The 13600-nt window shown below is 39.8% G+C and overlaps 1 protein-coding gene across 1 annotated transcript in view; it reads right to left on the bottom strand.

Annotated features, from left to right (window-relative positions):
• The window catches only part of exoc6b (exocyst complex component 6B), a 79959-nt gene that overhangs the window by 62441 nt on the left and 3918 nt on the right, over positions 1-13600 (bottom strand). The window contains exons 2-6 of the mRNA XM_020624271.1: positions 7914-8079; positions 7609-7656; positions 7422-7512; positions 7124-7169; positions 4665-4869 (exon numbers count right to left, since the gene is read on the bottom strand). Of these exons, the coding sequence (XP_020479927.1) occupies positions 4665-4869; positions 7124-7169; positions 7422-7512; positions 7609-7656; positions 7914-8079 (556 nt within the window). The remainder of the gene's footprint in view (positions 1-4664; positions 4870-7123; positions 7170-7421; positions 7513-7608; positions 7657-7913; positions 8080-13600) is intronic.

Genomic DNA, 13600 nt, shown 5'->3' with positions numbered 1-13600 from the left:
GAAGGAAAGAGGGAAATGGCAAGTGACAGGGCAGTGAGTTATGAAAAAATGTTCAAAATCCCTCTCATTTCCTAGTCTCTGTCCTTCCACTGGTGTCTTGAGTGTGCCGAATACCTGTAAACCAACTTTCAAAGCTTTGAAGACGCATATTAATGAAGTTTCAAAAATTTTAATCTTTTCTAATGTTTGAACCATATTTTCGGTTTTAAAACATTTTACACAATCACTATACGTGTATTTTCAACCACTCAAATCCTAATTTTGATGTTACAAATTGTGACTGATTTCACTTCATAGACTCCTTGCTTTTTTGCGGCTGTATGATTGGGCTGATCATGCCACACAATGAATTTGGGGCCAATCGGACACTTCCCTGATGGTATAGTGTGAGGAATAAGAATCTAAATGTCGTAAATGCCTAAGACTTTGCACAGTTGCATTGGCAGTAGCAAAAGTCACATTCAGTCAAGGGAATAAAGCTGATGAGCCTGATTTAGCTCGACTTCAAGCAACCCTAGACTGACTGACTGTCAGATCATGGCCTCTCTTATTCCCACTTCCTCTGCACACCTGACCCTTTCATTCATCTTACCTATCCTTCATTCACTTTCTTGGGTTTTGTCTCTCTTCTTCCCATTTCTTTTCTCCATCATCCAATATTCTCTTATCTCTGTTCATACCTTTTTTCTTCCTTGTCTGTCCCTTTCCACCCTCTACCCCATTTTTTTTACCTGGATACTCCTCTTTATCACTTTCTCCTTCTATTTTCATTTTCCTAGTCCTCCTCCATACAGCGGTATCCTTACTCCTGTCTCCCTTTTGCTTTTACTTCCACTCTCTTCCTCCTCTTCCTTAAACATATCCATTTTCTCCTCATTTGCCCACTTGTTTTACCCCCTTCCCCTAAATGTCTACCACCTTTATCTTATTTAACAACCTATTTGCACAGTCCTTCTGTTTCTCTCATCTGCATCCATGATTTCCTACATCTTGTTCCTCCCTTTTCCCATCCTTTCCCTGTTGTCCTCTTTGCTCATTTCTTCCTCTTCACTTTGTCTTGACCTTTTTCCTCCTCTTCCCTTTCCTCTTTTCTGTTTCCCTCCCTTTCCACTCTCATACTTCCCCCTCTCCTCCCTCTCTGCTGTCTTCTTCCTCATCCTTTTCCTCCATACCCTTTTCCACCCTCTCTTCTCTTCCTCCTCTATGAGTATGTGGCAACAGACAATAGCTCCATTGTGAGCCTTGCACTCTCCTCTCTCCATGCCCTCCTCCACCTCCTCTTTCCCCAGATCTATTTATTTTCACATCCTTGGTCAAGGGAGCTGTAACAACGGCTGGGTACAGAGAGTTACAGCTAATTTGGAACAGAGCACACCAGAGAGACACACTGTCTGAGCAAGAAAGAGATGGAGAGACAGAAATAAAAGCAAAAGCACATTAAGAAAAACTGAGGAAAAGAGGGACAAAGGAGAGGAAGGAAAGGAGGAGAACTTCTAATTTGTTCACCCGTGTGCAAGCACACACACACACACACACACACACACACACACACACACACACACACACAAACACAAAAACATGTGGCTGCTGAGTGTGAGCACTCGGAGCCAACATGATACAAGTATCAGTATGAGGTCTGTTGGACCACTGGTTTCCATAATCTCTGTTGTAATTAGTGGTTAGAGGAGTTAGCGGTTAGCTTCTTCAGGGACTGCAAGTGGATTTTCTACGCCAGTGATTCTCTAATTACAATTCAAGGACCCCCCACCTGAAGGATCATTGAAAGGTTCAGTGTATGCATGTGGAGTGATACAATATGTGGGGACTATTTTTTTTTTTACACAAGTATAAACGTCATCTGAACCAAATTTCTTACTCCATTACTTTAGTGTTTGTAGTTTCAATGTGATGACAATGAACTCCCTGCTTGCTGTGAATGTATTGATTTAATCAACAAATGCTACAAAAAATTAATAAAGAAAAAAAAAACTACAGAAATTGACTTAGTAAGATGTTGTTTGTTCTCAGGGACTGAGAACAGTTTCAAAACTCCTAGACACTGCCTCAAAAAAGCTCAGAACATCATTAAGGACACTTCACACCCTGGATGTTCACTCTTTGAAATGCTTCTGTCAAGTAGACAGCACAGAGTAATCAAATCAAGGGGGGGTGAGAGGTCTGTTTATTTTATTTTTTTAAGTGGTTATGTTTTTAATATGGTTTTATTTCTTTTTTTTTTTTTTTTATTGCTGCACCGACTGGAGGTCACTAAAATTTCATTGTACGTGTTACAATGAAAAAAAGGATTATCTTATTTTATGTAGCAGGACCCTTCTGGAAGGATGAATATCACTCTATAAAACTAATTATTAAAAAAAATATATACCCATTTGGTGTTTTGATGATAATTGTGTTGCAAAGCACAGTTATAATCTTCCATAACTGTTCTAGTGAGTTGAGATTTGGTAGCCATAACATATGGGTCACATAATTTTCATGCTCATAAAACCATCCATGTAACCAGTGACTTGCGACGGTTACGTTTCACTATAGGTGCTTGAGGACCTGTAAACTCCCTTGACAACCAGAAATAGCACTGATTTGGATAAACGCTAAGAAATGATCCTCTAGTGACATCTAAAGGAAGTTCCATCATTGTGGATTCTTCCTGAAGAGTAAACAATTAGGGCTGTAAACTACTATCCAATGTCAACAGATGTGTTAAACAAGGGCACCAACTATACTGGAGCATTCAGTGATTAGCCATCCATACGACTCCAGCTCTATATCCTATATAACTGTAGAGTTAAGTCATTATAATGGCTGTGGAACCAGTTTAAAATGATCTGTGTTTAGTGACATGGTTTTTTATTTGTACCAGAACTCACCAACACAAAATGGGTGGCTACAAGGAACACATGATCAGAAAACATACTCAAGACGGGTTCACTTAATAGCGCTCAGTGGCATTAATTGGACTAATGTTCTCTAAAAACAAGCAGGAACAACAAGATATAACAAATAACTGCACCAATTAACAATCTTCATCAATATAAATTCAGTTTAAAAGCCTAAAGTTCACAGATGAGCTATAACAGGGACCATCTCCACTGACTGTACCAGTATAATCACCTTCACCTGAATGAAGCAGCTGTACTGTGTGTAAAGACACTTATCTACAGGAAGTGAGGATCCAAAACTTTTGCTTCAAATGAAGACTTCTAAATTTGAAAAGTGTCAAGTGAACCTACTAATTTTAGAAATGTCTGCCTCTCATTGCAAAATAGAGTAACCAGGTTACAGGGCCCTACTGTAAAGTAAAATTTAATTATTCAGTATTTCCTAAGATGCTGTTCAGGTAAGAAACAGGCAGGAAATGTTGGCAAACAGAATGGAACCAAGTGTAACAAAGATCCAGGGCCAGGTTCAAACAGGGATGCTGGTATGCATCTTAGACAAGCAGGTCAATGTAACAAGTAATTATTTGCTAAAGGTCTCAATCTACAATTACTAACAAAGGAAGCTAAGATTTGATTTCAGTACATTTATGAATATGCATCTTCTTTCCTCCAAGTCTTCATCTCTCTGTCAGCAAACCCTCCTTCCTCATTCCCATCCCTCCCCTTCATCCTGCAACTCCAAGGAACAACATTCCCCAACTAATGAAAGCACGCAAATACACAAGAGACCTCCAAGTGAGCTATGGATACTACAAAAGACAAACGGACACAGTCATATGTAACTTCCTTGGCCTTGGAAAACAGAAGAACAATGAGGTAAGTGCTAAAAAGCTGGGTCTCTGCATCGGTACGTGTATGCGAGTGTGTATATCTGCACGTGTTCACTGACAAGCCACGACATCTCCTGCAGCGCCTACATGCTTGTTTACTGGCAGTGGAACCACAGAGAAAGACACAGAGACACAAAGACACACACATACATGGAGAGGCTGCTTCTGATTAAAAGAGAGAGAAATGCATGATGGAGACCAAAACCCAAATGTGGTATGAGGGCAGACAGACAAGCCGGTAACACTGTGGAGTCCTTACCAACAGACACATTCACACATATATTTAAAAGTGAACTGATGTTAGACACACACACACACTGATTTATCTGAAAAATGAACTTCTATAAACACTGGTACATGGCCATTCAAGTCAATCACACTGACATTTGCTCCCAGCTTTTCTGCACTGATTGCTCTCTGGATCAACAGTGGTACACCATCACAAATGTTTGTGTAAGTGGCTGCACAAAGATGATTTCTTCCTTCAGAGACATTTCACATCACCAGCAAATGTAGAAATGTGTAAGCATTTACATTTGTCAGCTGATTGCTCAAGTTACAGGTGTGAAAACTATTTTTAGGCAGGCTAGTGGTGTGGAAGAGATGGCGCTGCTCAGTCCACCAGTATTGATTTGGAACTTAGTACACAAATTTGTTTCCTCCTCCTGATGAATTGTAATAGCATGAACTCTAACTTTGACTCTAGTGCCACCACTGGGTCAAAAAAGATTTTGTTTATCTGGCCAACCTGCAAAACTAACAGTACTCCCATCAGTATCAAGCAGTAGTTTGTGTTGGACCTAGAAAGCAAAATTTAGCATGTATGATTACATAAACATTGTAGATACTTAAAAACGGTTGTATGTTTGTGTACCTGTTTGATAGCCGTCTCTCCTATCTTGTCTGAGTGTTTCCGGATGCTCTCCAGGAAGTCTCTCAGCTGCATCATAGCCGTGTCCCTGATTTGTGTCCTCAGTTTGGGGATGTTCTCTGCCATGATAGAGCAGAACCGGTACTGACCCGCTCTCGGAAGACAAGTCCGTTCCAGGTTCTCCAAGATCCGCAAAGCAGGGTAGTACCTACAGTAACACACACACACACACACACAGGAATCATGCACTTGAAAAAGCCCACTTAATTTGTTTATTCAACAATTCAGTCAGCTGATTTCTTATGAACTTAATTTAAACTTCAGGTTCAAATTAAACTCCGGTGAATGAACCAGCAAACCTCAAGGACACATAGCAATACAACACTGTCCTGACTGTCTGCTGCATTACTAGAACCAAGCAGAAACACACAAGACAAAACACACCTACAAGCACAGAGAAAAAAAAATAAACTCAGATACACCTCAGGGAGCTTTGGCAATACAATATCCCCAACCACCTACTCCACACACACACACTTTCTTTATGGACAGCAGTTGTTGGCTGACCTCTTCCTGCTCTCTGTGAGCCCAGCAGCTACAGAACAGAGAGTAGGTGAAAAACACACAAACAAAGAACAAATTTATGACCAAGCAGACTCTTTTCTACAGGTCAGACCAAGGGCAGGAAGGCAAAAAGAAACACAGAAGCTTTTGTATTTCCATTCCAAGCACTCTGGCTCCATCTTGTGGCGGCAGAGAAACAACAGTTAAATTGGCCAAAGTGTACTAGTGATTATTGCGATGAATATTCAAATGTGCATTTAAAGAGATGGGAAACATTTACACATCAATATGTATTCAAGTTATCTGTGATATCTCAGGATAATAATAATAATAAAAATATGAAATCATGGTTACAATTTTGGTCCCTCCCAATCAGTACTACAATTGCCACTGACCATATTACTTTCTATTTAAGAGTGTGGATCCAGGACTGAATGCGCTGACTTCTTCCTCACCATGCAGTGTTCCAAGACTCCAAGGACCCTTCTGTCACCTACTGTATAACTGACTCTCAGGTGGACCCCCAAATCCTGACCTTGCAAGGACCCAGTATCTACATTTGAGCTCCAACTGAAAATCCAGTAGGCTACTTTGTGATTGATGGATACATTTAATACTTTAGTTAAAACATATGAACCAATATCTGCAGGAAATGTTACCTACATGCCTAAATTCTCACACTGTAACTGATATAAATCTATCAATTTAGGGGAAAAGATAAAAAAAAATTAATAATCTGATGATGACAGTCTTAATCGCCAAAAAATGCAATTAGGAATAGGGGTGAGCCGATCCGATATTAAGTATCGATATTAGTCCAATATTGGCCAAAATCTGTGGATCGGATATCGCAAAGAGAGGGGCGTATAATCCGATCCGATACTCTACAGAGAATTTGTTTTAAACTATCATATGACTGCTTTACGAGACATGAGATCGACAGGCATGAGTGAGACCGATCAGCGTTACCATGTCGGCTGTGTGGAGTTATTTTAAACTCAGCGAAGAGGACAAAAGCAAAGCTGAATGCAGTTTATGCAGCGTGAGGGTTTCAAGGGGTGGCAGCAGCGCTGGAAACTTTAACACCACCAACCTAGGCTGCCCAACCTGGCGGTTATGGCCGCTAGATTTCTCTGTGCACCTTCAACAAGTGTGGAGAGTGAAAGACTTTTCAGCTCTGCCTCCATTATTATTGATGAACGGAGGAGCAGCCTGACAGCTGAGAAGGCTGAAATGCTAATCTTTCTAAAAAAGAATTTGCCCCTCATGTTAAAGTGAAGTTACACACTTAAGTTAAACAAGGACAGTGAAAACATGAGGCACTGGTTTTTGTGACAGTTTTCATGGCCAGGCAGGTACTGAAAAACTTGAATAAATATTCAAATATTTTACTTGATGTTTCAAATGTTCGTACTGGTCTTACAGTTCAATACCAGACTAGGTTACTGTGTTTTACTGTCCAATTATGGAGATTCTATTACATTTAATGTTAAGTTATTGTTATTTAAGTTATGGTTATATCCAGTGTTTGATGCTGGAATTATTATTCTTTCAAACCTAAGTATTTAGAGAATAACAAACGTTTACACAAAGGTGCACCTAAAATTTTACTTGAATGTTTGAATTGTGCTGACTAGTCAAAAGTGCTGCTAAAAGTTCTCTGTTTGAAGAATTGAAATAAAAATTAAGCAGCAGTGTTGCACAACTCATGGTTGTGGGCGATGTATTTCTTCCTTTAGGAGAGTAGAATATTTGACAAATGTGTTACTAAGCAATTGTTTAACAGAGGGGAAAAATATCATTTTGGATCGGTATCGGCAGATACTCAAAATTGGGGTATCGGTATCGGTATCGGACATGGAAAAGTGGTATCGTGCCACCCCTAATTAGGAACATACCTTTTGGCTTTCATCTCCTCCTGAAGTTTGCTGTACATCTCCAGGACTGGTGAAAACAAAAAAGGCAACGCAAATAAATAAATAAATAAAGGTAATAAAGGTTACTTGAACAGAGCTGCAGTTCCATGTTTTCTAACTGTATACAATTTGAAACAGTTCAGTTAATTTTCTCCTATAAAAGTCCATCAACTGTATTCAACTGTAAGACAACACAGTCAAGTGTCTGATGGCTGCATTATAAATCCCATTCTCCTTTAAATCCACAGTATTCCACACTGTGGGTTGGTTTGTGCATTACCTGGTAGGCAGTGCGTCAGTTTGTCTATGGTAGTAGCAATGTTTCTCTGCTGCACCCGACATTGTTTCAGCTCCTCCATGGAGCTAATGAGCTGAAACAGGAGAAGGGTGAAGAAATTGGGTGAATTTAATAAGTCTCCTGCAACTTCTAACATACATCTTTGATATTTATGAACCTGTCAACTCACCATTTTGCCATCATCCTGAAGACGCCCGTTGGTCTCAATCACCTGGCTCTGAAAAAATAAAAACAAACTGTGATATGTTTGTCTCATATCATCGTTGGTCTCAATCACCTGGCTCTGAAAGAATAAGAACAAACATGAGACAAACATATCACAAACTGTCATTCCATATTTACTTTTCCCTTCAGTTTTCTGCATCTTACACATCGCATTCAAACCAGCCGTCTACCATCTTAATCTGTAAACCATCTTTCTGTGAATCTGTTAACGCTCATCTCCGTCACACAATCTTCCTACTCGCTCCTTACCTTCAGTTTCTGCGCCTCTCCTCGTACTTTGAGAAGCTCGGTGATGGAGTCGACAAACCCCTGGAAGTGATGGTTACACATCTTCTCAATTTCTCGGTCATGGTTCCGGATTCGCACATCCAGCTTCTCCATGAACAGGCCATGTTCCTGACCATCGTACACAGACCTGAAGAAATAAAGAGAAAACAACAGGTAAAAAGAAATGAGAATCATTTCAAGTCAAAGGTCACATTTTAGATATTGATTTTACAAACTGGATTATTTCCTTTTTTGTCTGATCTTAGCTTTAACCCTAGCTTATGTTATTTTTATGGACTCCACTTCTTGCAGATCTGCACTTAATGTTAAGTCTGGAGCAAGCTGCTTTTTTGCCCAGTGACATTTATCTAGATGATGATAAAACAGATCTAAACATGTTTTCTGTGCAAAGCAGAGAAAATCCTAATGTTCGTTTTTCTTCATTAATCAAGAAATTATCCACAGACCAATTAATAATAAAGATAGTTGCAGTCCTACACAATGAGGCATCATTAAATTTCTAAAAAGAGCTGCTCCACTTCCAGCCCGACAACTCCAATGTGGCATCAACTAAAACACTGAAATTCACTGTTATCCACTTACTGTATTCCTGTGTTACAAGCAACCTCAGTAATTAATCAGATCAAACAAACAAAAAGGAAAGAAGAGGTGGGGAGAGAGAATTTAAAAAAGCCAGAAAAAACGTGTTTGCTACTTGAAGATCAGTTTGTCACTTCTCCACCAACGCTGCACAGTATTTCCTGAGTAAAGGCTGTGCAAAAAACAAACAAACAAACGACAAAAGTGATGAAAGAAAGAGGTGAAACACATGCACCTACAAAATGCTCCATTAGGGGGCGTTCTTTCACCATTATTCACAAACATTTTTATACATTCCCAGCTGGGAGTTGCTGCCAACCACAGCCACTTACAGTAGTCTATTTCAAAACTTTGCTTAAGGGCATGTCAACAGTAAATGCCATGTAATAAGAAATGTTAGGGAGCTGAAACAATTAGTCCATTAATCAGTCAACAACAAACTAATCAGCAACTGTCACTTTTGGCTGTAGGATATTGATTGGGATTTTTCACCATTTCCTCTGATTGTACAAACCAAATAATTGAGCATATAAAACAGATTAATTAAATCATCAATAATTAGATAATCAATGAAAATACCTATAACTGCACTATGATAACTGAGGTGTTCTTTAGCCATTTCACCACCATCCTCAATGTTTTGTCTCCATTTATAAACTTCTTGAATTCTTTTGTGCAAACAATGTCCACCAATAGCATACTCATCGAGTGGTTTTGCATCTTGGTTTTTTGAGTAGTCTTAGCTTTTTGCCAGCATTCCACTTTGAATATCTGCCTGTTCAAAACCTAAATAGGCTGACCTGATGTAGAATGAAAGTGAGACACAGATTCAGAGCAAGTCACTTGAACCACCCACTGTCCGGTTCTGAACACGGTTTCTAGTGCTGACTGGCCTCAGGCAGTCATCTGGAGCTGCAGGTGACAGCAGATCACATTTCTAAAACACATAACCCATGGAGCTAGAGGGGGTTAAGGAAAAGTTTTTAAAATATTGCATGAAACAAGCTAAGAAAAGAACACATCGTCTCAAAGTCAAATACGTCTTTGTAGACAAAATGTGGGTCCAGAAAAATGAAATGTTTATTTAGGATTTCTGTGGCTGCTGAGGAAAATACCACGAAGAAGCCCAAGATACGAAAACACTGATCTTAAACATTTACAACAAAATGTCGTCTTCTTCTTAACAACTGATGTGTGTGTGTGTGTGTGTGTGTGCACGCGCAAGCCTTCTCTGAAACAGTGATCACAGTTCTTCTTGTGTTCTTTCCCCTCCAAAAACAGCACGCGCACACACACACACACCTGTGTATGGCTTGAATCCTCCACCCTTCCTCCGGTTGACCAGGAAATGCCTGACGTGTACAATAGAGAGCAGGTCAGATGCCACCGAGTGCTTTCTCAAGACACAACAGCCACATAGGACCACCACAGTGTGCACTGACATCACAAAAAGAAATTTGCAGAGGCAAGAAATATCGCACATCTAGAAGTAATAGGTTTTAATGGAGCATGCCTGTGTTTTTTTCATGTGTGTATTCAGAAAGGTCCACAGTCTGTACAACCACTGCCCTGGACAAACACTGAGCTATTGTCATAAGCATATGAATCCAGAAATGAAATCATAGAGGGAGCATAGGTATGACTGCATTTATAAATACAGTAGGTGAATGAATAAGTGTGCAATAAGGCAGAATGAGAAAACATGGCAAAAGATGCTTGAATCAATTTCTGAAAATCAGTCCACTTAATAATAATTACGGCCCAAATTAGAATCCAGATTAGTTTTCTCAATACTTGGATCATCGTTACTGTCATATATTGATATAATAAGCAGAACCAGATACTTGTGAATAATAGAGTGAATAATCGAGGTTGATAAATGTAAAAATTATCATATCAATTCTCCTGTGACATCTCCACACCACAGCTGGTTTCTGGACATCATGGACCAGTGTGCATGAGCTAGGATTAGCATGTGTTAGCAGTGACTGGCTTCAGTTTATAACACTGCACACATCTCTCACTCGCACAGTGCCTGGTACTGTTTGCCACTGAGAAGAGCAGAGAGGAGTATGCTCTGATTCTGTGCTCCTCTGTGCAGGTCTGTCTCTAAAACATTACACTGAAGTGCACATGAGCTGTATCAACTGAAATAGGGAAGACCCAACCTTAGACCCCATTCAAGGGATCTCAAGATAAATCTGAGACGCCTTTTCAACACTTGTCAAATGACTGCACAGCTCACATGCATCAGTTTATCCGGTCGCGTCGTGACCGTTTTTCTTGATGGCTGCAGTCTCTGTATGTTTCTGCTGTTTGTATTTGGCGCTGTAGTAAAATGACCCCATTATCGCGTTGCTTCCAGACACTGGTAAAAGCAAGGGAAAACAGTGGCTCTTTGTTTTTAAAGACAAAACTATAGACTTTTCAAATATTTGAAAATCATTTCCCATCCCTAATGAATAAATAAAATTCTGGATAATGATTCTGATTCTGATCATTTCACCTCCTTGAGCCTCTTAAAATACATTAAACACTAGAATTGGCTTCGCCTCTCCAGGCCCCATAAACTGCTTTAAAAAATCTTTCCAACACATATATTGACCTCCTCGAGACTTCAGGTCGGGACTCTAAACGTTCTTAAAATGAAACGAATTCGTCTGCTCACAACCTGTGACCACACTACATAAGACTACTGGTTGGACAGATTTGTGAAAGCAAGGAGCACATACAAAAAAAAAAAAACCTCAAGAAAGCTGCTGTGGGTACTATATATGTGTGACTGTGCATTTTCCATCCCAGGATCTTTGGGGATGAGTTGCTAACTGCTCAACAGCTGGCTAAGTAGGCCACTTACGATGAGAGCACCAACCTCTGAGTGTGTAAGAACGGATGTGTGTGGATGTCTCCCCGCATACAGACGGATGACTGGCTGGGGTGTGTGTGTGTGTGTGTGTGTGTGTGGGGGGGCTAAAAAGCCTGTGGTAAATTATTCATTTCCTTCTCTCACTAGTTCAACCCTACAGACACACACTGTCCAGTTGTTCAGGCAATGTTAAATGTCTACAGTGGCAGAGTATTCCAGCTAGAGCTTTGAAGTCACAGGCAGTCAGCACTTACCATAAACAATTCATCTTCATCATCAGACTCATACGACACTGAAATTTTCCTGCAGTCACAAAAACTTGAATACTACAACTGAAAACTGACTACCTACTCAACGAAACAATAGTCAAATAATTTGGTCCAGCCTTACAATGTCTACATAACAAATTAGTTTTAAATGACTTTTTAATGGTTTAGGCAGAACAGCATATGACTCGTACTGAAACAGCTCATTGTTAATGCAGACTGATGATAATAACGTTACTGACAAATCCTCCACGTCAGCTCACTGGTGCAAGACTAGACAAATAAGATTAAATGAAGGAATAAATGGCATAATTTATGTTGAAAGAAATATACTACCTTGTCTTCCAAGTAAAAATGAAAATCCAGAAACAATAGTTGTGGAGACATTTAACTCAAAACCACAAACATGAAACTTGTCTTTGCAAGAAATAAAAAGTCTGAGGATAACCACCTGGACACCAGTTCAAAATTTCCAGGCAGATGTTGCAGTATTAAACAGCATCAGTGAAAAGTTTTGGAGGTGCTATAGGAAAAGCCAGGGGACCATCCAGCACCAGCAGGATCCATCCTCTGAGCAGCAGGAGTACAAAATTTCATGGTAATCGGTCCAGTCATTTCTGAGATATTTCTGTTCCAAAGTGGTGGGCTGAGCAACGCTGGTTACGTGTAGTTTAATGCATGTCCTGCAGTGATTTAGACCTGTGGTTAAACTGTTCGGCACCATGTCTAAACTGTTCATATAAGCCTTGGATTGACACCAGTCAGAAACAAGAGTTATTCATGGCCATGTAGAAGAAAACTGCATAATCTTCCCTGTCATTGGCTAAAACTGACACCAGCTGCACATTAAACACAGGGTGGGGTTCAACACACACACACACACATACACAATGGAACTTTTAAAAGTGAGTAACCTGGGTTCTTTTTGCTTCCAGCAACATGACTGATTAGATTAGCGTACACATCCATACAGCACATCTCGAAATGAGCTCAACTTCAGACAAACACAGATATGAAGCATGAGAGATGCAACACCCAATTATTTCTGAAGCAACTCGCAAGTGACACAATCAGTCAGCAACAGGCAGCATGGATTAAATTCACTGCTATTTCACTTCTATTTCAAGAATTTGGTATTATTCACTATTTGGCTAGAACAAAAAAGCCTGAGATTCCTTGGCAGTACCTATTGCTTACACAATTAATGAAGGAAACTGATTACACATACATTTTTAAACAGTTCCATACAGAGCAACCCATAGACAGACAGAGGTGTTTCCCGTCTTTGGGTGACTGTAACCTGAAGGAGTTGGCTGACTGATCAGTCCTGCTCCTACCAGATCTCTCCTGAGTTGTTCTGCAGTCAGGGAGGAATGCTGCAGCTGGCCTCGACCTGCACACAGCTGCTGCAGGACAGTACACTAACACACACTGCCAACCTGGTTTTTCCTGTTTGTTTGAGGAGCCTTGATCATGGAAAAGTTACTACTGAGGAAGGACTCAAGGGGGTTCTCATTTAGAGGACAAACAAAACAGGGGAAATGTAACTAATCCTTCTGTAATAATAATAATTATCATCATCATCATCATCATCATCATCATCATTATTATTAGCATCATCATCTGTGTAAAGCTAAATACAGAGCTAAAATTAAAAATTGTTTTCATTACTGAATAATTTGTCTTTAAAAAAAGCCTGTGAATGGAAACCTGAGTGTAAGTACAGTGCCTTGCGAAAGTATTCGGCCCCCTTGAACTTTGCGACCTTTTGCCACATTTCAGGCTTCAAACATAAAGATATAAAACTGTAATTTTTTGTGAAGAATCAACAACAAGTGGGACACAATCATGAAGTGGAACAAAATTTATTGGATATTTCAAACTTTTTTAACAAATAAAAAAACTGAAAAATTGGGCGTGCAAAATTATTCAGCCCC

This window comes from Monopterus albus, unplaced genomic scaffold, assembly GCF_001952655.1.
Source record: "Monopterus albus unplaced genomic scaffold, M_albus_1.0 scaffold324.1, whole genome shotgun sequence".
NCBI lineage: Eukaryota > Metazoa > Chordata > Actinopteri > Synbranchiformes > Synbranchidae > Monopterus > Monopterus albus.
This window is presented reverse-complemented; position numbering and strand designations above follow the sequence as displayed.